Source organism: Ictidomys tridecemlineatus, chromosome 13, assembly GCF_052094955.1.
Source record: "Ictidomys tridecemlineatus isolate mIctTri1 chromosome 13, mIctTri1.hap1, whole genome shotgun sequence".
NCBI classification, from domain to species: Eukaryota; Metazoa; Chordata; class Mammalia; order Rodentia; family Sciuridae; genus Ictidomys; species Ictidomys tridecemlineatus.
In genome coordinates this window covers 34071114-34094404 of record NC_135489.1, presented here as the reverse complement: position 1 = coordinate 34094404, position 23291 = coordinate 34071114, and the positions used below count along the sequence as shown (strand labels likewise).

The window sequence follows — 23291 nt, the reverse complement described above, 5'->3', positions numbered from 1 at the left end:
GGGTGTATGTGGTCGGGAATGTGAGTGTATTCATATGTACCTGAGTGTGCGTGTAAGTGTGTGTATTAGTGTGTGTGAGTCTGTCTTGAACACCGGCCCTTTTAGAGCTGATCAAATAGTCAATTAAAGCATTATAGGGAGGTAGCAGAATCAGAGAATTCCTACAAATACACTGTGATGTAGTGTTTGATCTTTGGATGCCTCTTGTCTCCCAGGACTTGCGCGAGGAGGCTTGGCTTTATAAGGATATTATTAGGTTGATGCCTCGTTCTCTCAATTTACCTGCCAGGCAAGAGACAGCATTCACTGGGAGCTGTCTGGCCAGAACCAGCCACTGGAAGGTTCACTGAAGGCCATGCTGCAGGCGGTACTTGGGACTCAGGCTACTCCCAGCCTCAGTCTCTTTATCTGTGTGTATACTGTCAGCAATTAATCTGACTCCACTTTCTTAAGGCCAGAAGGAAGGAGGTCGGCTCAGCTCAACCTCTTGACTGTCTGCACCAAAGTCCCCCCAAAATGACGCTTGACATGCCACCAGCCTTGTTGATTGCATGGTGCGGTGTGGCCTGCTGCCTACGAGAAGGGGAGTGTGTCTGTGGAATTCCATGGCAGAAGGCATGCTTTTGTGTGTGTGTACACAGGCATGCAGAGCTCATTGGTATGTATCTCTGTGGCTGCTATCATGCCTTCCTGTGGACAGTGGCATCAGGGACCATGCCTCTATTGGCTCGTTCTGTAGTGATCCCATCCTGCTTGAACCCAGACATGCTCACTTGTCGGGGATGCCCCCTTGCTTGTCCCTGTGAAGGGAAGCTGGCTAGCTAGAGAGATCTTTTGGATCCTCAGACATAGTGTATGAATAAACCAGACATGGATTAATTAGGTGTGACTGCATCATTAAATTAGAATAATGAACAAACAGCCACGTATGGCATTCAAATCTGCCTAGAACAACTCCACGGGTTGCTTTCAAGTAAGTCACCTGTCAGTTTGTAGGTTTGGGGGACTCCAAGGAGTGAAGTTCCCATCATATCTTGAAAAGTGGATTCTTTAGGTATCACATAGCCCAGGCAAGCGGTCCTTCAGTGGGCAAGAAGACTTCACAACTGAATCCAAACAACAATTTGGTTCAATACAGCATCATCTATGCATGCTTCAGCTGCGTGCATTTCTCAGCATGAAATACGACAGTGGCACAGGTGCTCAAGTCACGGGAGGGAGAAGTTAAGAGGTGTGGGCAGTGGATGGGAAATGTATCGATCCCATAATATTTATGTGGATGTGCACAAAGTCCCTGGTGCATGTACACACACACACACACACACACACACACACACACACACACACACCTCTTTTATAAGCCCCATTTCCAAACTCGTTTTTTCCTTCTATTGACACAATCCCCATTTCCATAAGATAGATTCTAAGGTGGACTAGTCTGAATTTTTTTTATTTTAGAAATAGCTGCTGAACTGCAGTCCCCTGCCCTTGACAGACTATGCGGCTCATAATCCTGGTCCTAGGACAGAGCAGATCTGCCGCAAGAACGTCTGTCTTTAACAAAGAGGGAAGTCAACAGAGAAGAGAAAAACAAACAAGAAACTTGCTGGTCTCACTGACCAGCTGTGGGGCAGCCCAAGGCATCAGGGGCTTTGTTAGTATTATCAAGTATCTAGAAACCGTTGATCTGTAGCCACTTTTTAACAAAGGTGATAATTAATTAAAGCAGAGTGTATTGCAATAAAGTAACATCATGGTCAGTTTATGCACTGTCTAAAGCTGGCCTTGGAAGTCTCTGTCAATTAAACTCTTGTGGGAGGACATTTCATTATCAATTTTTTTCCTGAGTTTGATCAATATTTTTGGCTATCTGTCCTCACAGAACCAGGACTACATCTGCCTCTATGAAGGCACCCATTTATTTACATCTTGCAGATGACCACATAGGTTTTGTTCCTGAGTGGGACTGCTGGGAATGCTCTGTTTGAGAGTCTCAGTCGGCTCATGCTGGAGGGGAGATACAAGGAAGGATAAGAGAAACGAAATGTGGAGCAAGTGAAAGGGGAGAAATGTGAATGTATAATCCCGAAAGCATCCTTTTCTACTCTAGAGGGATTCAGAAATCAGGGCATTACCCCTGGGCTTTCCCACCAGCAGCCTTGCTGGTTCCTGTGGGGAGGTCTGTGGCTCGAGTTTTATACCTATCCAAGGGCCACTTGGAACTTGATGGGTGGAAGTGGAGGAAGCTCTAAGGGCAAGTACATCAACTCAGGAAATCCTTCTGCTGCCTTTTTTTTTATCCCTGTAATTGTCTTTCTGCCCCAGCACCTTTAACTGCCTCCTTATATGGCCAATTAGAACATTTTCCTTATTTATCAGGCCCCACTTTGGGGTTGGGTCTCTTCAGAGAAAGAGAAGAAGGAGAATTGATGATGAAAGGTACTACAGCTAAGTTGGAAGGTGGGCTCTAGTCCAATCCCCTAGACTCTCTGGGTGACACAGGATGCTTTCTGTGATTCTTGGAGAGGCTGTGTATTTAAAGGGCTTAGAAAAGACAGAAAAAAATGGGGGCTTCTCTTCTTATAGAGAGTCCAAAAGAAGTGTGCTTGTGTGTCTGCCACACCCTACTTGTGTTTAGGGAAAATGCAGCAATCTGTTTGAAACAGAAGTACAAGTACTGTGTGTGTGTGTGTGTGTGTGTGTGTGTGTGTATGTGTGTGTGTGTGTGTGTATGTGTGTGTGAGAGAGAGAGAGAGAGAGAGAGAGAGAGAGGGAGGGAGAGAGAGAGACTGACTCTGCAAGAGGAAAGTAGGCTGGGATGCCAGGGGCCAGTGAGTGGGGTAGGGAGGCAGTGGGTGGTGAAAATTAGTCCTGCAGAGAGCTGGGCTCTGAGGCTGGCCACTCAGATTCCAGATGGAAGGTCATTTCTAAAATGAGTCAATGGGTGAGAAAAAGCAGGCCAGACTTCAAAGGGTGATGGGGTGGGGGATGAGGATGAGATTCTCTCCCAAACCTGGAAATCAGGCAGATAAAAAAAAGAGCACACCTCCACACTGGAACTTGGATCATTGACAGACCCCAGCCATGAGTTCCAGCCAGAAGATGTATATAAAAATGTGGACAGTGTCCTTCTCTCCCAATTCTCCCCTTTCCTTCCTCACACTTCTTCCTGATTCTGCATATCATCTTGCAACATAAAACTGCCTCAACATCATCTTCATACCACTTACATTCTTGCATGTGCACACATGCGCGTATGTACACACACACACACACACACACACACACACACACACACACACCACTCAACACCAACAACACCCACATAGGCTGCAGCACCTTCTCTCCCTCCACCCTCTGGTACTCACAGACACACTGGTTTTCACACCTTCTACCTTTGCATGTCACTTGGGATTCCCCTTCCAAGTTCAGGAGCTGCTGCAGTTTCAGCCACTGTCAACCAGTATGCCCAATTTCCTGCTGGAATGTGGACCCTAGAACTTTCAGTTTTCCTGCCTGTGACACTGGGCCTCATTCTCTTGTTACATCTCCCTCTCTTCCACAGGAAGTTCACCTTACATCCTCTTTAACTGAAATCCCTCCTCAGCCAACTTGGAAGCTGACCATTTCTTGATGACGTAGAAGACGTGAACTCGGCAGTTTTCCTCAAATTCATGTCAGGCAAAGTTGGGACCAGCTCTTTTCTCAACCAATGTGATAGCGTCCTCAGCTATTCCCCTGGCCATCACTCGGCAGCCCCCCTCTCTCCTGGTATATAAGCTATAATGATGAGGATGAGGATGCTAATAGTAGTGATGAGGATGGCCATGAGCAAGATGCTGGAGTGTTCAGGTCACGGGGCATTAGGATTGCCCCCAAGAAAACAGCTCTTTGAAAGAACTCCGAGAAATTTACAATATGACTGTATGTGGGGGCACACCTATGGCATACAATTTTGTAACTGTTTTCCTTTGGGTTGTTTTCAAGCTATGGGTTCATTCAAGAAAAGCTTTTGTTTTTGTTTTATTTTGCTTTGGGTCCCAGAAGCCACAAACGTTCAGCCAACCGGAACAGGTGATGAGGGGAGTGACAGTATGCCAAGGGGCTTCTTTCAGCCCAATCCAGACTTCTGGTTAAAGCCTAGGAGTGGAGGTCGAAAGTGTTAATATTTCTCTGTTGAGTTACAGTGAAATCTAGGCCAGCCCTGGTTTTCATATGTGTGGGATGCACTTAGTCGTGTTTGTACATGAATACATATTAAGTACACAGGTACCTCTTAATTTGTTTCTGTTGTGTTGATTCTGAGAAAGTCTGTTTTAAAGACAAATAAAATTATGCACAAATAAAAATAACCACCAGTCTCCTAAATAAACCAATAATTTCCTAATAATTTTTTTTCTTTTCTTTTAAATAGAACATATCAACATCTGGAATTTGGAGGATTTTTTTTTTTTAATGTTGGCTGTTGGCTTGATACACTTTAGTCTTGTAATGATTGCTACTGATCGTTTTCTTTGGTAAAACTTATTTTTTGAAAGTGATTTTCTTGTTTTCATATGCTGTGTATTCTATTTTCCCTATGTCTGGCAATGCAAATCTTTCTTTTAAAAACTATAGGTATGTAACCAGTCATTCGGCTAGTCTTTTTCCCTGTACAAAAAAATGACTTTTTATTTTCCAAAGTAATTAAGAAAAAGTTCATCTTTTTGAGCTGATGCTGATACTTTAACTTCACTCTTAGACTCATTTTAAAACAGAAATCAGACACAGCCTCGTGGTTTTAATTCACCTGTGAGCTACCTTGGCTAAAGTTGAGAGGTGGAAATGCAATATTCTGAAAATTGTTGCATTTAAATGCAAACATAAAGTGTAATTTCATGAAGATAGTCACAAATCACCAAAACATAATAATAGACCTTGTCTTTCCAGTTTTTCCTGGTCACACCCCAAATCAAGGGGCTTCAGGCACTTCCTACTCAGGTAGGAAACAGGAGCTTGTGCAGCTGATGGTGAGCATATCTGAAAATGATACACTTTCCGGAGCTAAATCCACAGAAGGTTCCTTTACTCTGTCTCCACCCTCCTTCTGGATGTAGTGTGAAAGTCCGAGGGGCTGATGTCCCTGCAGCTGTGGCTTCTGGGTTGGGAACCCCCCGCCCTGCCCAGACTGTCAGTTAAGTACATTTTCCTCCATGAAGTGGGGGAAATCTCAAGGCAGAGTAGTTACCCAGGCATAGATCTGCTCTGAACGGATAACAGGAGGTACTATGATAGGGACTTAGCTGTTTAGATTAAAATGCATCGCAGGCTCTGGGAACAAGCACACATCAGTAGTAAAGGCTGTTTAAACCTTTGGGGACAGCCCTATGTTTATATTACATTAATTCATAAATATTATACTAAATACCACTTAAATTGGACTTAAATGACTTCAAAGATAATGCATTATAATATGGCTATCCAGAGAGCACTAGTCTTTATGTCTCCCAGTAACTCAGTCTTTGCTGCCTCCTATCCTGCTAGACAGGACCAAAGTTATGAATGGATTGCCGGCTTATTCATGTGTGATCCACTGTGTGTGTGTGTGTGTGTGTGTGTGTGTGTGTGTGTGTGTGTGTATGTGTGTTTGTATATATGTATCTTTGGTCATTGCCTCTATTTGTTCTCCAGAAAATAAAAAGAATAGAGAAGTAAATTAAAAATGAGAGAAGAGGAGAAGTACACTAGTGGGTGATCTGTTCCCTTCTCCAAGGAAGAAAAATTCTACAAAAAGGGGCAAAATTGGTCCTCAGCTCATTTCTGCAGCTACCCAGGGAATTTGCCTCGCTCTTCTTTAATCAATAGTAAAATATCTTTCTTTTTGTAGGCCAGAAAAACAATCTTTTGAAAAGTGCGTCCAATGGGGGAGAAAAGAAGACTGAGTTAACCGGAGAGTTTGCATTAAAGTGGCTTTTCTTCCTGGGGTGTTGTTTCTTTGAATTTTGATTTGGGGCTTTTTTTCCCTTTCTGCCTCTGCCCAGCACCCAGATCCCCCTCTCCCCAATTCTTGCTGGTCTCCAGGGGGTAAATATACCTTTACAGTAATTACCCTGGTCCACAGCTGCTATTTGCTACTTCCCAGCCCAACAGCCTTTCTCAGACATAGCTGGGTTTTCTCCACAACACCCACCCACTCCCTCCTCCACAGACTCCCAATTTGACTGGAGTAATTGCCTTTTAAGGTGCACTCTACGCATGGCAGGTATTCCATTAACCCTTAGAACTCCTTCTTTCTTTAGTTACCTGAAATGGCAGGTGCCCAACAAATGGATACCCACCTGAAATCTCATGCATTTCATTTAGTTTTTACTGCTTTTTAAAAACCAATAACATACATATGCCATCCATGCTGGAGGCCAGTACCCTGTTGGGTCTCTCAATTTTAACCCAGAATGATTCATTAGAAGTTAGACATTCAAGAAGGGGAGAGCAAGAGTCACAAACATGCCCTGAAACCAGGCTTAACAAAGGCATGATTCTACCCTAGACTCACGTTGTCAATGTACAAATGGGGGAAATCCAGAAGCCAAATGCAATCCTCATTCTTCAAACCTCATCATGCTTTTTGACTTAACAGTAATTAATCACCAATGGCAAGCATGTAATTTTTTAAGGTGGCCAGAGGCTTATTTTATAAGGATTAGCTAATAAATCAGGCTGCATCACTGAAGGAGGAGTTCAAACTCTACTAGGACTGAATAAACCAGCCCTTGGAAACGGTCTCATTTATTCAGCTCTCTGGGAGCTTCCAGGCACTACTAGGGACACTGTGCCCCAACCTCAACTCCAAAAATCAAAGGGATGGAGAGGCAGGAAGTTTCATAAGGAAAGATATATGCTCAGGCTGACGGGTGAGCTGCGACAACGAAGCACCCAGTGTGCCGGAGCCAACGGGCCTGCCTGTCACTGACTGAGACAGTTTGGGAGAGGAATTATTTAGAAAATGAAGTTTTTCCTGTCCTAGGAATTCTGGAGGGTTATATATATATATGTATATATGATATGTGTATATACATCATATACATATCTATATATAGATAGCTACATATAGATATGTATATGATATATACATATAATAACCTTCTCTATTTCCCTGATACAAATGATAAAATTTCTACTTCTTTACTATAATACCAGAGAGTCCTCATTACATCAAAAACAAAGTAATATCAGCAAGTGATTGTTGAGAAGAGACCAAGAAATATTGTTAAAGTTTATTTCATTTGAAATAAAGAAGCAAATGAAATGCTCCAATTCAGATCCCACAGGACACCCAGATCCTCACAACTGTCTTTTGCCTATAGTGGGTTCTAAATTCTTTTAAGTTTGAAATCTTAAATTACCACAAGAACTGATCATTAAGATGGGCAAGAGACTTCCCTACCTATGCTATTAAAATTTTTATTATTACTATTTTTAAAACTGGGGATGTATTAGAATGACAAAGGTTTGATACAAACCTTGATTAGCTTCTAGGGAGCTTGATTGGAAAGGGAAAAACTACAAAGATATGATTCACTTGAGAGGGAGGGGAAAGTGTTTTTTTTTTTCTTTGACTATTTTGAAGACTGCCTCCCCACTCCACCTTTTCAATCTGTCTTTTGAACAGACAGGCATTTTCTCCATATTGGATAAAGGTTGGTTTCTCTTTCCATTACAGCCCCCACCATCACCCCACCCCAACAAACCCAGTATATTTCCATTCTGCTGTGATTTTGTGCTACTCAACATGCCATTAACTTTAAGATTTACTCCTCAGCAGGCAAGCTGGAAGATGCTAAAGCCAATAAAAACTGCTCTCTGGGACTCCAACTATGAAGAGTTTGGAGCTCTGTTTAGTATTCGGATGAAGGGAGGGCTGTAGAAAGAGGGTGGTTGTGGTAGTGAAAAACGCTGCTGCTTAGAGAGCCAGACAGCTTTGCGCCCTGCACCTAATGTGCTAGAGGATCAGCTCTGTTCAGAGCCCATTTGTGGCCAAGGATGAGGCTGCTCTCTATGTGGGGGTGGGTGTACGTGTGTTTTCATCTTTGAAACCACCAGCTCTAACACAGCATCTTCGGCGGTTCTCCACACTACTGTTTATTAAAAACGGAACGTCCATACACATCCCCTACAACTTCCTTAGCCCCGTGCTCCTTCCCTGCCTGGCGATCAATCTCTCTCAGAAAGCATTTAACTTGCCCACACAGCTCCAGCACCGATTAATCCCCGCTGCACACCCTATACATTACTGTTAGGGAGCGGAGCACTGGGCTAATTCCGTCACCCACCAGCCACCCACACACATTCTACAACTGAACACATTTGGGGCTCTGCCTTAAAGATAATAAAACAAGGAGAAAACAGGCAGACTGCAGAGAATTCCCATGACCACTTTCCTAAAAAGTTGTTAGGTTTTAATTCTTTGATTATTTTGTCTCCCCCTCCCCCAAGCACTCACTAGCAATAATTGCTTCAAGGGAGCAGTAATATACTATAAAGCTCTCTGCATGGTGAGTTTGGGATAAATTCGGGTGCACCCTTCAAAAAGCATATCTTGCACACACATACGATTTTCCCCCCAAAGCTCAGCTTTCCTGGGAAAGGGACTATCCAGTTTTCCCAGACCCCCACTCCACCCAGGGGATGACAGGGTCCTTGCTAATTCTTGCCTTAGGTTTTATTACTCCTTCCTTCAAACATTCAAGCTACCCCCTTCCCCCCACTCTCCACACCACCACTCACACAACAACCAGATTATTGAGGCACACAGCTCTATATGGAGAGTTTACTGTAAAATTAATGGCAAAATAAAAAAAATATTTCTTTGAATTTGTCACCTCTCTCCCTTTTAGACGGCTGTGCTCCTGCTACTCTGCCCGGAGCGGAGGATGAGGAGACCATCTCCTGTAGTATTTTCAGCACCACGGCGATGGACAGCACCCTAGGTCCCTGGCCCGCGAGCGCCTGCCAGTCCGCTCAGCATCCAGGTCTCGCCCGGTGCAGCAGTCCCTATCCCAATCTTTCAAGTCGCTTTACTCAAAAACCCAAGCCCCATTTCCCCCACCATCCCCTCTTTCTCTTCATCTTCTGCTCCCGCTGTTCTCCCCATGGCACAGCTCCTATCAGCTTCTCCCCCAAAACCAAGCTTTGCCCCAGCGAGCAGCTCCCCCACGCACCCCAGCTCAGGTCTCCGCTGCCCGAGCGCCTCCCTCTTCGGCGCCCGCCCGCCCGCGGCTCCCTCTCGCCCATCTCCCGCTCGTCAGTCGCCGGCCGATCGGCCGCCCGCCCGCTCCTTCTCCCTGGCAAAGTTGGGAGGGAAAGGTGCACTCACCTTTGTGCATGCCTGTGAACCTGTCCTTCAGAACCGTAAGCTCGTAGATCTTGCCGAACTCCTCGAAGAGGGGCTTGAGGTCCTTCTCATCCAGGTTTCGGGGGATCTGCCCAATGAACAGCTTGATGGCATCGTGGTCCTTCATGGGAATGGTCGACGGGTTCCCCGGGCTGTGGCTTAATCCGTTCATGTGCCCGGCGCTGCCTGGGCTGCTGCCGAGCCCGTTGGTACTGAGGCTCGCGTTGTCAGCCTGTCCGTTTGCTAACGTGGCCATCTTTATATACATAGAGAAAATCTTCTTTCCTTTTATTCTTTCTCGCTCGCACTCTCTCGCTCCTCTCCCTCACTCGCTCGCTCGCGCTCACACACGCACACGCATACACACACTCGGGTTCTCTCCCCCTCGGTTTCTCTACACCTCGCTCTCCTCTCGTTCTCTGCTCGCTCTCTCTCTCTCTCTCTCTCTCTCTCTCTCTCTCTCTCTCTCTCTCTCTCACTCTCTCTCTCCCTCTCTCTCTCTTTCTCCTCTCTTCTCTCGCTCGCGCTCTCTCTCCTCTCCCCTCCCTCTCTCTCTCTCTCCCTCCCTCTCTCTTCTCGCTCTCTCTTTCTCCTTTTCTCGGTCTGATCGGATTCTTTTCTTTCTTCTTTTTCTTCTTCTGCTTCTTCTTCTTCTTCTTCTTTTTTTTTCTTTTTTACATTGAACAGACAGGATCTCTGTCCTTTCCGTTTAAACAGGCTGGACCGGTTCAAGTTCCCAGCCAGACCAGGGGTGGGGGCGGCGAGTGTGCGCGCGCGGAGGAAGGGAGCGCGGGGGGCCGGGAGTGGGCTCGCTGGTGGGGGGGAGCCCGCACCGCGGCGGGCGGCGGCCGGGGGCAGGGCGGCGTGGGGCGGCGCCGGCCTTGCCGCGCCTCCCCTGTCGGCAGCCCCGCGGAGCGGCGGTGGTACAGTCCGAGACAGCCCCCGGCTATAAATAGCGCCAGGCGCATGGCTCTTCGGGAGGCGCTGAGATTCCGGGCCCGGCGGCAGCGGGCAGCGGGTGCCTGTTAGAAACCGGGCAGCCGGCCTCTTCTCTTTGCCTTTTGGGGCTTCTTTTTGTAATAGCAGCAGGTGCAACTTTTTCTATTTTAAAAACATTGATTTTCATTTTCGTGTGGGTATGTAGGGGGGAGTTATCCACCGAGCTGCGCTCTATTAGGGCGACAGGCGGGCGAAGCGAAGGCATGGATGGCGGGCGGGGCGGCGGCGAAGGCGGCGGCGGAGGTGGAATGGGCGCTTTTTTCTCCCATCTGGCTTTATTTATTTATTTATTTAGACTAGAAAAAGCGAGCTGGCTTGGAGGGAGTCCGCCCAGCGATCCGAGTGCGCATTGATCAGTGTCGAGAGAAAAAAAAAGCTACATAAATATATATTATGTGGATAAATCTGTAGACAAGAGCTCTCTCGCGCGCTCTCCCTGTTTCTTCCTGTCTGTGTCTATCTTCGCTTTTTTCCTTCTCGCATCCCCAGCCTTCCAGAGCAACCCAAATCTTATCCCTCTCACCTGGCATCTACCGCCACTCGAGCCACCTGGGAGGATGGGGCTAGGGAGCAGACGGGCCATGCCAGGGGTTCGGGGAGTAGAGATTCCCGGTTCGTTCTCCGTCCCGGCCCGCCACCGAAGGCGGGAGGTGGGTGTTTCGGTCCCGGACGGCTTCCCCTGTCCCGGAGAGCAGCGGCCGGTTGGGCCAGCAGCTGGTGGGAGGAAGGTAGGAGCGGAGTGCCCGGGCCCGCTCGCCTGCCTAGGAGCGAGGAAGGCGCTGGGCGCGGTGGCCGGTGAGCCAACGCGGGGGACGACTTAATTTTTGCCCTCGTTTGCTTTACTGGTTCAAATTGGAAAAAAAAAATTATTTCTTAACTCACCATCAAAGAAATAAAGCCGCTGAATGGCTAACCGGGCTACAGCCGGACCCTGACTCGCGCGGCGTGCGCTGCCCCTGCGGGTTTCGTTTGCAGCACCTCCGGCTCCAGAGGTGCGAGGCAGGGAGTTGCGTCTGTGGGATAAAGCCAAGAGTCCGGCTGCCCTGCCTGAGTCCCGCTGGACTCCCCACGAAGCCCACTGGGGCTGGAACACCCGCTGCGCGAGAGAGGGAGTGGCAGGCGCGGAAGCCGGGCGGAGCAGCCCCGCCTCTGGGGGCGAAGACTGGTGGTGAACTTGGCTGGGGCAGCAGGTTTTCATTTTAATGGTGTTTACCTGCAGCCCTTCTTCTACATTTGCTTTTCCAGGACAGCTGCTTTTTTTTTCTTTTTGTTTTTTTTCTGGCTCCAGAAGCGGGGGCCAATTAGAATAACGCTCCCGCTCCCCTGCGGGCTGCAGGACTGGGAGCTGGGACGGCTGGGCGGAGCTGCTGGCCTAACCCCGGCGAGTCCCGGCTTTTCTATTCTTACCCATGAATTACCTTAGGTTACTAGTCAATATGTTTAAAATTTTATTTAAACAAATGAAACCCCAGCAGCCTGAAAACCCAGGCCAACCCGTTTGGTACAACCACAAAGCTGTACTCTCCAGCGCTGGAGGAGGCCGAGGCCCGGAGGTTCCCATACCCTGAGGTTCGCAGCCCCAGAGCCCCAGTCCTCTCCGGAAACCTCTTCCTGATGATGGGGGCCCAAACCAAAGAGCAAGTACTATTCTGAGAACTGTGGAACTTCATCCTTTCATTTTAGATTCTCCTGCCTTTGCTTGATGGAGTCGTTTGTAAGTATAGCTGATTTTGTAACTGGCTTTCCACGGGCTCACATCTTCGAGTATTATATGTTGGTCCAAGAATCGCCTAAGTTGATGGAATGAAACAGAAACTTCATATAGAGTCTGCCTGGCATAGCTGCGTGCTTGGTGTACCTGTGATATACTGTAGTTAGGTGGACATGTCTCCGATGAGTACACGGAGGGTTTATGTGTGTGGCAGGAGCTGTGTGCATTTGTCTAGTTCCGACTGTGTGCCTGTGTGAATGCAGCCTGGTCATGTGCACAGATGCTGTTTGTATCCATACTCTGTGCTCATTCACGCATGCGTGTGTGTGTATGTGTGTGTGTGTGTGTGTGTGTGTGTGTGTGTGTAGGCGCTTACCAGGTTGAGAGCCCCCTTTCCCAGGACACATCAGCAGAGTCTAATAACTATCTAAAATATCTCTTGCAACATCATCTTGCATTGCTGGTGCTTGCAAGGATCTCACAGCAGAGTGGACTATATTTTCTGCCATCACAGGGGAGTTAAGGAGAGTAATTCCTACTTGAGGTTTCTTTTTTCTCTCTGCCTCCCACCCCCTCAAAGCAAAGTCATGACAATGGGAAGTGAAGGCAGGCAACTGAAGGCAGCTGGAAAAGAGGGGCTGCACAGGAGAGGGTCAAGGTTTACCCTCTTCTTCTTGCCATCACCCCCGCCACCTCCAGGGCCAAGTAAATCATTCACAGGTGTTCAATTATTCACATTATTATTAATAATAATAGCCAATACATAAATAAAAGCAGTCCCTGAGCAGGAGTGAATGGGGGAGTAGAGTTGTTAATGAATGGGAGCACCTATTCCAGATGCCCATTCCAGCTCCCTGCAAGACTGTTCCTCTGTTCTGTGCCTCTTCATATGAGGACCCAAGGCCAGGGTGAGCTTTTTCTTTCTTAGGCAAGTTTCCCACCCTCTCCTCTAGCCCACCTGATATTGGCTCATTTTGGATTTAGGTTATCTTCTTTTAGGGGAGTAGTACATCCCTCACCTCTCAGCTTTCTGGCAGGTGTATGGAGAATTGTCCCATCTTCCCCCAACTTGCTGGGGCAGAAACAGCCAGGACACCCGTTCTGTTATGACTGAGTTACCTGTGTAAACAGCTGCAGAAGCAGCTTCTGCCAAGGCATTGATCTCTTAAAGGCACAGAGCTGGATCCTTAGGCTCTCACCTCTCCCTCTGCCATAGCAGAGCATTGAGAATGAAATAATACAGACAGGTATCTCAAATGAATGCAGTAAAGGAGCAGGACCCCTGAGAAAATAGTATGGAACATGGTTAGGTTGGATCTTTGGCATCCTTGCCCTTGATATTCTAGGAAGACTTGAGTTAATTTTTTTTAACCTTAGATCATCAAAGAGAAATGTAATTAGGTAAAGATAGGGGCAAAGTATTATTCACTGTGACATTTAAGCAGATTTAAAACTTTTTATCCAAGTGCCACTTCATGGCCACAATTATTCCAACCACTGAGAGAGAGAGGCAGCGGGGAGGGAGGGAGAAGACTGGCAAATGGAAGTGGGAGCTGGGAACAAGTGATTCTCATTTTCGGTCTGGGTTTGTCAGTTTTGTTGCTGATTCATCTCTGGTGGGTGTCAGGATGCCCCAGGTGGGATTGAGGTCTTGGGTTGGAGAGTTAGGAACTCAGGCTTCATTATTGCCTCCTGCTCATCCTCCCCTCCTCCAAAGGGGGTGCCCTTTGTGCATTACTTCCCTCTAGTTGAGCCCCCATCACTCTCTTCCATCTGGTGCCAACTGAACCACATTCTGCAGCCCTGGCTGTGGCCACACATCCTTGGATGTGCTCTGGCTCTCTTGCCTGTAAATTTCTCTCTCCATCTAGATAGTGCACTTGTGGATAGTAGGAATCCAGGATCTCTCCTCCTTCTCTGAAGCCCTTTTATAGTGATGGGTGCACAGGTAGGCACTCAAGATGGAGTTTATAGATTCCAACAGCTAATCCGACTGGGGCAGGGGTCAATACTGTGTTAATTCATCTAGACCTTAATGATGGGGAAGCTGAAGGCCCAGGCTGACACTCTCTGGGAAGGAATTTAGATTGCAGATGAAAACAGGTAGTTCAGCCAGTCATGGAGGCACACACTTGTAATCCCAGCTGCTTGGGAGGCTGAGGCAGGAGGATATTGAGTTCAAAGCCAGACTCAGCAACAGTGAGGTGCTAAGCAACTCAGTGAGACCCAGTATCTAAATAAAATACAAAGTAGGGCTGGGGATGTGGCACAGTAGCCGACTGCCCCTAGGTTTGATCCCTGGTATCCCCAAATCAGGGTGGGCAAGACAGGCAGTTCAGAGGACACACAACTACTTAACCTCATTCGTTTTTGCTGCTTGGCTTGGAGTCATCACCACTCCATCATTCTTGTGTTAACCCAGTCCTTCTGATCTCCCACTGGAAGCATCAGAGAAAGGACAAAGAACTCACTGTCTAGATAGAAAGACCAAAGTCATATCCAGCAAAAAACCTCAGAACGGCAAATGGCAACAGATGGTTAAATGTCTTCCAGGCATGAGAAGTTCCACATAGGAGAAAATAGAAAAAAAAAAAAAAAGAAAAGAAAACAATTCAAGTTAGGTGTGGTTATCTTCGAGGTGGGTACTGGCCTTGAGGAAATCAGAGCACTTGTTAAAACAAATACAGAGGGTACCAGGCTGCCAGAGAACTAGCTGATGGCCTAGACTTGGGCTAGGAAGTTCTCCAAGGTTATGATGTGTCCCAGCTGAAAATAGAGCTGCCATCTAAGCTGGGCTCCCCCCATCAAGAGCCCAGGTCTCCAGAGGTTTCTATGGAGTGACTACTCTCTCCAGACCTGCAGAGGACAGGGAGGCAGCCTGGAGATATGGGTCTCCTCTATTCTCTGGAGTGAACTCATATGTTTGGGCAAAGAGACCGGCTCAGAGAACCCAGCGGCTACCCAAGGGCATGAGTGAAAGGAGCAGACTCAGTAGATATGAGCCCCCAGGAAGGTGGAGCTCAAGTGAACAGTGGTATCCATAGAAGGCTTTCTGGAGTGGAGAGCCCTGATCTGTCCCTGTAGTCAGGGGCAGTTGAGCTTGGGAAGACAGAAAGGAGGTGGCTTGCAGGTTGAGGCATGTTAGAGTTGCCAGTCTGGGAGTGAGTTCTCCAGTGAAAATGAAGAGGGGTTTCCACGTGGATACCAGTGGGTTGGAAAGATGGGGCTCCGGGGCAGCCTCTGCTCTGTCTAGGTCTTCATTACAATATCAGAGCTTCTTTGTCCTTGAATAATTTGGGAAGACTTAATAGTATAAACAACTACAGGAATGAGAACAAAAGAGAAAAACAATTCCCACCACTTTACACTTAATTTTAGGAGTGTCCTGCTACCTAGAGTAGACCATGGAAGGACCTCTGGGTCCTTACCTGAGCCCATAGAGAGTCTGACCAGGAAAGCAAACCTTCTGAGGGGAGGAAGAGAATGAGAGAGAAGGTGCTATATGTGTTTGCAAAATCTAAGGTCTCCCCCAGAAAGACAAGGCTGTCTCCAGGGGCTCTGACAGATACTAAGGCTGGCAGAAGAGGATCCTCTGAGCTGTTTACCTTGCTGGTTGAGCCCCAGCAACATGCTTCCCTGGTCTGTCAGGGCTTCCCTGCCCACGAACTCTGGCTGGCAAGGCTTTTGGGAATCTCTGGGCCTTTGATCAGCTTCTATTCCAGGTTTCCATGCCAAACTTGAGCTTGGCCTCACTTGATGAGAACATACTGCAAATGGAAGGGCAATGTGAGAATAAAGGGGCACAAAATCAGCCAGGGAGATCCTATGTGGTGCGATTGGGAAAGCCAGAAGGCAGCAAGAGTCCTGAGCCATTACTTCCTTGGATCTCGGCTTCCCCCACCCCTGTAAAATGGAGACTTGTAATCCCTTCCTTCCACCCTCATTTCCTTCCTCACATCACATCCAAGAAGATGACACAGTGGCACATCTATGTTGACCTGTGGTTTCCATGTAAAGAATTACTCTAAGGTGAGTGAATGGGGATTGAGGGTATAAATGGGCTCTAGAAGGGGTACCTAGATTGGATGAGCTTGATTGCATTGAAGGGTTAGAAATGGACTCCTTATCTTCCCCAGAGAATTTACATTTTATGAAAAGGACAGTGCCCGGTTCAACAGAAAAAAGTGGCTTTGGCTGTGGTTCTGGCAAAGCTGGCAGAGCCTGTGCTCTGGCTTTGCCTCTCTAGCTTCAAGTCCTACCTCTCCCACTTATTAGTTGTGGGATTTCAGGCAAGTTATTTAATCTCCTTGTGGCTCAGTTTCCTAATTTGTAAAATAAAAGAACCTAGCTCATAGAGTTGTCCTGAAGATTAAATGAGTAAGTGCAGATAGAGTGCTTAGATCAATTTCTGGGCAGCCGATATTATCGGAGCATTGCTAACAGGCTGTTGGGGGCTGAGGGTCTGGCTGACTCTCCTCCTGCAGAGGAGAAGGGCAGCCCCCTCAGCCTGTTGGGTCTGGTCCCTAGACCTGAGTAGGACATTTAGGCTGCTTATGTGCTTTGTGCTTCAGGCCAGTTTCTCAAGGTGCTCCTTGGGGATGGAGGCCTTGAGGGGCCATAAGGTCTCACGGTTGCCTTCCTCTTCTTAGAGCCTTCCCTGTGTACTGGCTGCTGGTACTCTGGCCCCTTCTTCTTACCTGAGAGGTGTTGCCGCAACAAGTCCTTTTAATTGTGATGTTTTACTAATTAGTTTTTAATTATGTTAATTTATTGTACACGAGCCCTGAGGTTTTCAGACACTGGGCTCACTTTGGAAACCAGAATAGTAAGTTGTATTTATTACACACACAATGCTGTGGATAAATGTCACTTTAGCATGGCCAAGACTTCTCTGATAATGCCACTGGATCGACCACTTCTAACTAGGCTCTCTAATGCTAACTTCCCCCTTGCCTCCAGGCTCCTGCAGTCCAGCCTGCAACCCTTCACCTAGTGCAGGGGTTAAGGGACTTAATGTCTGCAGGCTATGCAGGTGATATGAAGGAGTGAGGTGGCTAGTTGGGACGGGGCAACCTTAACTGGATGGCATTGCAGGAAGAAGAGAATGCAGGGTGTTTCACCAGGCCAGGTCTTTAAAGGGATGTTTTCTGGGGACCTCAGACTCACCCACCTGGGTGGAGCCCTTCTCAAGCCTTCTGAAGCTGGGTGTTGACGACAGTTTGACAAGAAGGTTGTGGCTGTGTAGTCTGAAGAGAGGAGGCAGAGGCTGAGGCTGGAGAGGGTGCTTATGTAATTAGGTTGGGCTGAAGGCAGGCTTATGTTCTTTTTTAAAAAATATTTATTTTTCAATTGTAGTTGGACACAATACCTTTATTTTATTTATTTATTTTTATGTGGTGCTGAGGATAGAACCCAGGGCCTTGCACGTGCTAGGCGAGCACTCTACCACTGAGCCACAACCCCAGCCCTAGGCAGGCTTATGTTCTAAGGGTGGCAGGTGGCCACAGGTCAGAGTGTTCAGCTGGGCTGGCTCTTAGGAAGGACGAGGGTGGCATTCAATGAACACATGCTGACGGTTGACAACACAGAAGTGTGTAATTGGTGACATAGGACCAGATAAAGAAGGTACCTGGGTGTTTAAGGATGGGTACAAAGGGAGAAATCACCCTCTCCCCCAACACACATGTGCTGAGAAGGAGAGTCACCATATGGGGCCCATCTTCTATAGATCATTTCTATTCTCAGTGGATGAGGATTTGATGCCATATTTCAAAGAAGATACCACAGGGGTTCAAGAAAGTCACCCCCCAATACTTTCCAGATGGCAGCCTTCTTTTAGTAAGTTTAGTCTTCAAAGTGTACATGTAGAATTGTATTTAAAAATTCTGGTCCCCTATTAAACAGACACATTAAACATAAATTTAGCTTAAAGAGTACAATTTTAAAAAAATATAGTCTATAAATACAACTGAACATCTATTGCTTAAAAATAATATATAAGACTTAAATTTCTTCCCGCATACACGTGTTTCCATTGTGTTTAGAACAAGTTTGGATTTTGAGAGCAGACAGTCATGCTCTCAGAGTCTCAGTTTCCATATCTGAAACACAGGGATAATGATATTGCATATAATTGTCATGAACATTAAGAAAGGAAATAATTGGATAGTGCCTGCCACATAGCAGGTGCCCAACAAATGTTAGCTATGATTATTAAGAGTATATTCATTAAAAAGTAAACAAAATCTCTCCTTTCCAGGCATAAACTGTTGCAGAAAATAACATTTAGAATCTCTTAATGGCACATGGAAATTTGCAAAGAAAAGATACTCGGGGCTGCTTCTCAGTGGTCCTTCCAGAATTGTTGAGTAGATGAGAGGGATCCATAGTGGGAGTTCAGTCTACCCTCTTCTAAACTGGAAGAAGAGGGTGAAGTCTCCAGGTAGGAGTGTGTGTGTTGGGGGGAGACATGACAGGGTGGGACCCCCATGAGGTTTTCCCATACCAGTAGTTCGATGATGCACACCAGCACTCAGGCTCAGAGAGGTGTTCACCCTGCAGCACACACACGTGGAGGGGAGCCTGTCCACACACTCCTGCACACCCAGACCCAGGGAGGCTCCCACACAGGCCTGCACTGCCCCCACTCTGGTGGGTGGGTGAGCTGCTGTGACTCATTCCCTGGCCCTGTGCCCTCTCCCTGAGTCACAGTGTAATTGATCCTTCCTCGAGCCAGGTTTCTGTTCTCATGTGATGCAAAGCAGAGTCACTGGGCTAGGCTGAGTCCACACAGATTGGGAAGGTCTGGCTGGAGGGAGTCCATCCCAGGAGGGAGGGGCAGGCTGGCAAAACCTGAAGGAGGCCCTGAGTCTTTTATAGGATGCTCCTGAAGATGTGTTTTTGCTGGTAGGGCTAGCCCCCCCACCCACCATCATATATGTTCCCTCATTGGCCTTCATCACGGTTTGCATCAGGTTCGGGCTGACTCCCTAAAAGTTGCTTCTCTTAAATAATGAAGGGCATGGTGTTGCCTCTGATATTCTCCTCTAAGAATCCCCTGGCCTGTGTTTCTGGTGTGATGGTGCCTTTCTTTGCTTCCAAAATGACTTGTGGGCTTAGAAGAGCTGAGAATATGGGGGTAGGAGAATGTTCCATGCACACATTGTATACACGCAGTGACATGCCTTGGGGCTTGACCCTAAGCCATCTGTATCCCAGAAAGAGAACCATCTTGTGTACTGATATGGGAAAGTCTGGTTAGCAGAGGAAAACAAAACAAAACAAAACAAAAAACCCCATAAATCCTCCTAATCTGGTGGCAGAATGGAGTAAAGGTCACCTCTGACAAGGTCTCCAGGTGTGAGTTCTACAGGCTCTGGTCACAGCGTCACTGCCCTGCTGTCCTCGGTTCATGTCATTGTTCCTGGTTGGTGTATCCTCATCTGTAAAATGGACGTGAAATTCTCCCATCCCAGAGTGGTATCTCATGAGGAAATGGAACTTGGAGAAATAACCAGCTGCATTATTATCCTGATTCTCCCCCAATTTCCAGTCCCTTGCCCTGGTGCTGTCTGCTGACCTGGTGCCCATGTGGTAGGATCCGTGCCCTTTTGGTTCCTTGATTGCTGCCCCCAGTTCCGAGGGCTCTGTGCTCAGTCTCATGTCCACCTACGAAGGCCAAAGCCAGAGCCCAGTTGGGAGGACTTTATGCCAAGAGCTGCTGCTGTGTCTGGCCATCACCTAACAAAGGGGCTCCATCTGGTCCCTGTGAAGGGGTTCAGTGGAGACTTGCTGTGTGCTCTTGGGTCCCTCATTGCCCTCTCTGGATCTGAGTCCCTGAGTTGTGGAATGGACACTTTAATCCTCACTCTGCACACCTGGCGGGAAGAGGAGAGGATGAGGTGTGAGGATGGAAGCTCCTCTCAGCACCCACCCCGTGCCTGTCTCTGTACAGTCCCTGGCCTCAGAGCAGCCCTGAGAACAGACAGAGCCGCCTGGTCCTCACATCCATCCTCTTCCTCTGGATTATTTCTCCCAATCACACTTAATAGCCGCCTGGCATTGGCTGCAGCCCGGTATATAATAACCTGCAATTATTGTCCACTTAAGCTGTCCCCAGGGCCTTGTCTGTTGCGCTGCCCAAGCCTGCGCGGCTGGCCTGCCGATTTCCCCGTCAGAGTCACGGCCAATGGGAAGAGGGCCCCTGACAGGGCTGGACTGACAATGTGTTTGGCAGGGCCACCACCTTCATGGCTGCAGCTTCCTCAGAGATGGGGCCTCAGAGATGGCCCCTTCAGCCATAGCCTCTTCCAGCCTGTGAGCCCTGCCCTTCTGGGGCCTGTGAGCCCTGCCCTTCTGGAGCCTGACCCTCCCGGCTCTTCAGTCTTCCTTGTCCTCTGGCTCCTACCCCTGTGCACACAATACCCTCATCTGACATTTGTGCCTTTGTTTTCCTTACTAGTGGTCAACCTTTTTATAGGCTATGTTCTTTCCCTCTGGGAATTTTAAGGGGGGCACTGGCATTTTAAATACCAGAATCCTTAAGATCAGAGAGATTAGGTGTCTTTCGCAGGGTCACAGAGCCCAGAATTGACAGTGAATATTCACAATTAGGGGGCCTACTTTTAAAAAATCCTATGCCATGCAATCTCCTCAGAACATGCCCTCGCCCACCGTGGTGGCTTGTTTGATGCCACTTCTCTTATAGAGCTTTCTTCCCCACCACTGTAGTAACACTGGCCTACTTTACTTTGAGCTCTTGAGTTGGCACCAGGTATCCTTGCTCCTGTGTGTATAGAGTGTGAGTTCTGCTGCCATCTGACTGGTAAAGCATCTCTGTGTGCAAGTTGGGTGCAGCAGAGCTTTTCTCATTGCCTACGCTCTCCCTTTTGGAACATGGAGGCTGCTCTCATGAGCATCCTGCAGCCTGAGTCCCACCGCTCCTCACCAAGCGTGTCACAAATCTCTGTGGTCCACACTTGGGCTATCTCTACAGCATCTTCTGGCTCTGCCTGTGGCAAGGGTGGTGATGATGGCAATGACAAAAGTAGATTTCTAGGAGGCAAAAAAAACCATGCAGGTCCTGCATCCCCATGGGAGAATGGCAGAATATTAGGGCATCAGCTTGTCCACACCATTCTGAACCTAATAATTAAATGACTAGGGACAAAAGAGGGTGTCCAAGTCCTAATAGGCCTTTGTCCTAGTGCTGAGTACCTTGGTGTGTGTGTGTTTTGTCACCGAGTGTCTATTTATGTGTGCACATGGTCCAGAGCACAGGGGTAATGATGGGCTGTGGGACCTGGGGACCTTGGGGGCCTGTGACAAGTAGAGTTAGGTGTCTCCCAGACTGTCATGCCAGGGAGACCCAGGGGCTAAACGCAGAGTTCAGCTCTGAAGGGCACTGTGCCTGGAGGGTCCTCCTCACTGCTGTCTTATTGGCAATGCCCCTGGGCTCTGGGCTGCCAGCAGAGGAGGGGCAGAGCCCAAGGCCCAGTCTTTGGAGGGTCCACCCACCTGTGCAGCCCCAGACCAGTCCCCTCTCCAGCAGAGCCCAGAGGACACTCCCTTTATTCGCTCACTGTTCCTTTTGCACTCATGGTCTCCCTGGGAGCTCATCAAGCACTCGAAGCCTTCAGCTTTTCTTCTTGAAAATGATTAGCAAGAAAGCTTTGTTGGGACGCAGTTTTGAGGTACCCTGAGGCTTTCTCTGGCCCCTCAAGTCTTATAGGTTAGGTCCAAGCCTGGCTCAAAGGCAGACTGCCAAGGGGCTGTGAGGCCCCTAAAGAGGTCATCCAGCTTCCGTGTCCTGTGCCACCAGAGGAGGCCGTAGGGCCCTTCCCTAAGCCCTGGTACTCAGGGAGGCAGAAGAGCTAGTACCCCTCATGACCCCAGCCTTCCTCTTGTCCCCATGGCTGTACCTGCCTTTTGCCCCTGTGCCTGCCCTGCTCTGTCTCTCAGACTGGCACCACCCTATTGATTGGGCTGCTGGCCTTTAGTCCTGGGTAGGACTTCTCAGGCAGGGGCTGGGAAGCATCCCTCAGCAGGGGCAGAGGAGGTGAGGAGAGACCACCAGCTGTAGCAGAGAGCTTCTCACTGAGGAGTGGTCTTTATTTTCTCTAGTTGCCATGTTACTTTCCTGCCCCTTGTGCCCTGTCTTACCCATGCCAAGGTGTAAGAAGACTTCAGACCAACTGGTTTAATGTCCCTAGCCCTCTTTTTGAGGCATTCCAGTCTGGTATGGTCAAATCATCTGTCATTGGAGGTGTTCTTGCTCCTCTTCCCTCTAACCCAGGGGGCATTAGAGATAGAAGACGCTTAAATTGGGGAGGGGTATTGGACTGTCCTCATGCTGCTCTGGGGTCCTGATGAGCTCTGTGAAGCGCAGCAGCAGCTACCTCCTTGATCTCTATCTCTGGAGCCCAGCTTGCTGTCACACCCACCCGTAGCCTCTGGTCCTGGTTCCTGCTCGACCTACCTGCAACCTCTGCAGCAACCTATGCAGGCCTCAGCCTAAGGTCTGGGGCAGACCCTGGCTCCAATTCTCCTGTGTTTCCCACCCAAGAAGGCAAACAGATAGCTTCTGGAATTCTCTTGCACCTCAGGCAGGTGGTGGGATGGACAGGGGACTGCTTTAGTCAGCTTGTGTTGCTGTGACCAAAAGACATGACAAGAACAACTTGGAGAACAAATTTTGGCTCACATTTTGGTTTCAGAGGTTCAATCCGTGGTCAGCTGACAACATAGCTCTGTGCCTAAGAGGTGAGGCAACACCATGGCAGAAGGGTATGGTAGAGGAAAGTAGCTCAGAACATGGCACCAGGAAACTGAGAGAGATCTGCTCACCAAGGACAAAATATAAACCCCCAAAGCATGCCCCTCAGTGCCGAATCTCCTCCAGTCACACCCTACCTGCCTGTAGTTACCACACCACTAATCCACATGAGTGCATCAGTCCCCTTATTAGGTTACAACTCTCATCATTTCTCCTCAGAACAGCCTTGCATTGCTCATATCTGACCCATAACAGGGATGAATATGTTTAAACCCAGCTTTCTGCCTAGCCCTGCTCTCCTTTTACTACCCTTGATGGTTGGCCCAGAGCCACCCAAATAGGAAAGTCAGCCCAGCCCCAAGGCTTTTGGCTTTCTTGAAAAATTTGCCCTTTTCCTTTCTGCTCTGTCTCTCACTTACAGTGTGTAAGATTCCCTC

The 23291-nt window shown here is 48.1% G+C and overlaps 1 protein-coding gene and 1 long non-coding RNA gene across 51 annotated transcripts in view; one reads left to right on the top strand and one right to left on the bottom strand.

Moving 5' to 3' along the window:
- The window catches only part of Celf4 (CUGBP Elav-like family member 4), a 291322-nt gene extending 281172 nt beyond the window's left edge, over positions 1-10150 (bottom strand). For 17 of the 47 annotated variants that reach the window (XM_078030128.1, XM_078030145.1, XM_078030146.1 and 14 more), the window contains exon 1: positions 9353-10145. In XM_078030128.1, coding sequence (XP_077886254.1) covers positions 9353-9638 — 286 coding nt within the window. In that variant the 5' untranslated portion in view covers positions 9639-10145. Of the gene's footprint in view, positions 1-9352 lie in introns of all 47 variants that reach the window. The other 30 variants (XM_078030107.1, XM_078030108.1, XM_078030111.1 and 27 more) reach the window with 6 other exon arrangements.
- Positions 10151-10237: 87 nt separating this feature from the next.
- LOC120885796 (uncharacterized) overlaps positions 10238-23291 on the top strand; it is a 229016-nt gene continuing 215962 nt past the window's right edge. For all 4 annotated transcript variants that reach the window (XR_005728537.2, XR_005728536.2, XR_005728527.2 and 1 more), the window contains exons 1-2: positions 10238-10459; positions 10665-12083. This is a non-coding gene — a long non-coding RNA (uncharacterized LOC120885796). The remainder of the gene's footprint in view (positions 10460-10664; positions 12084-23291) is intronic.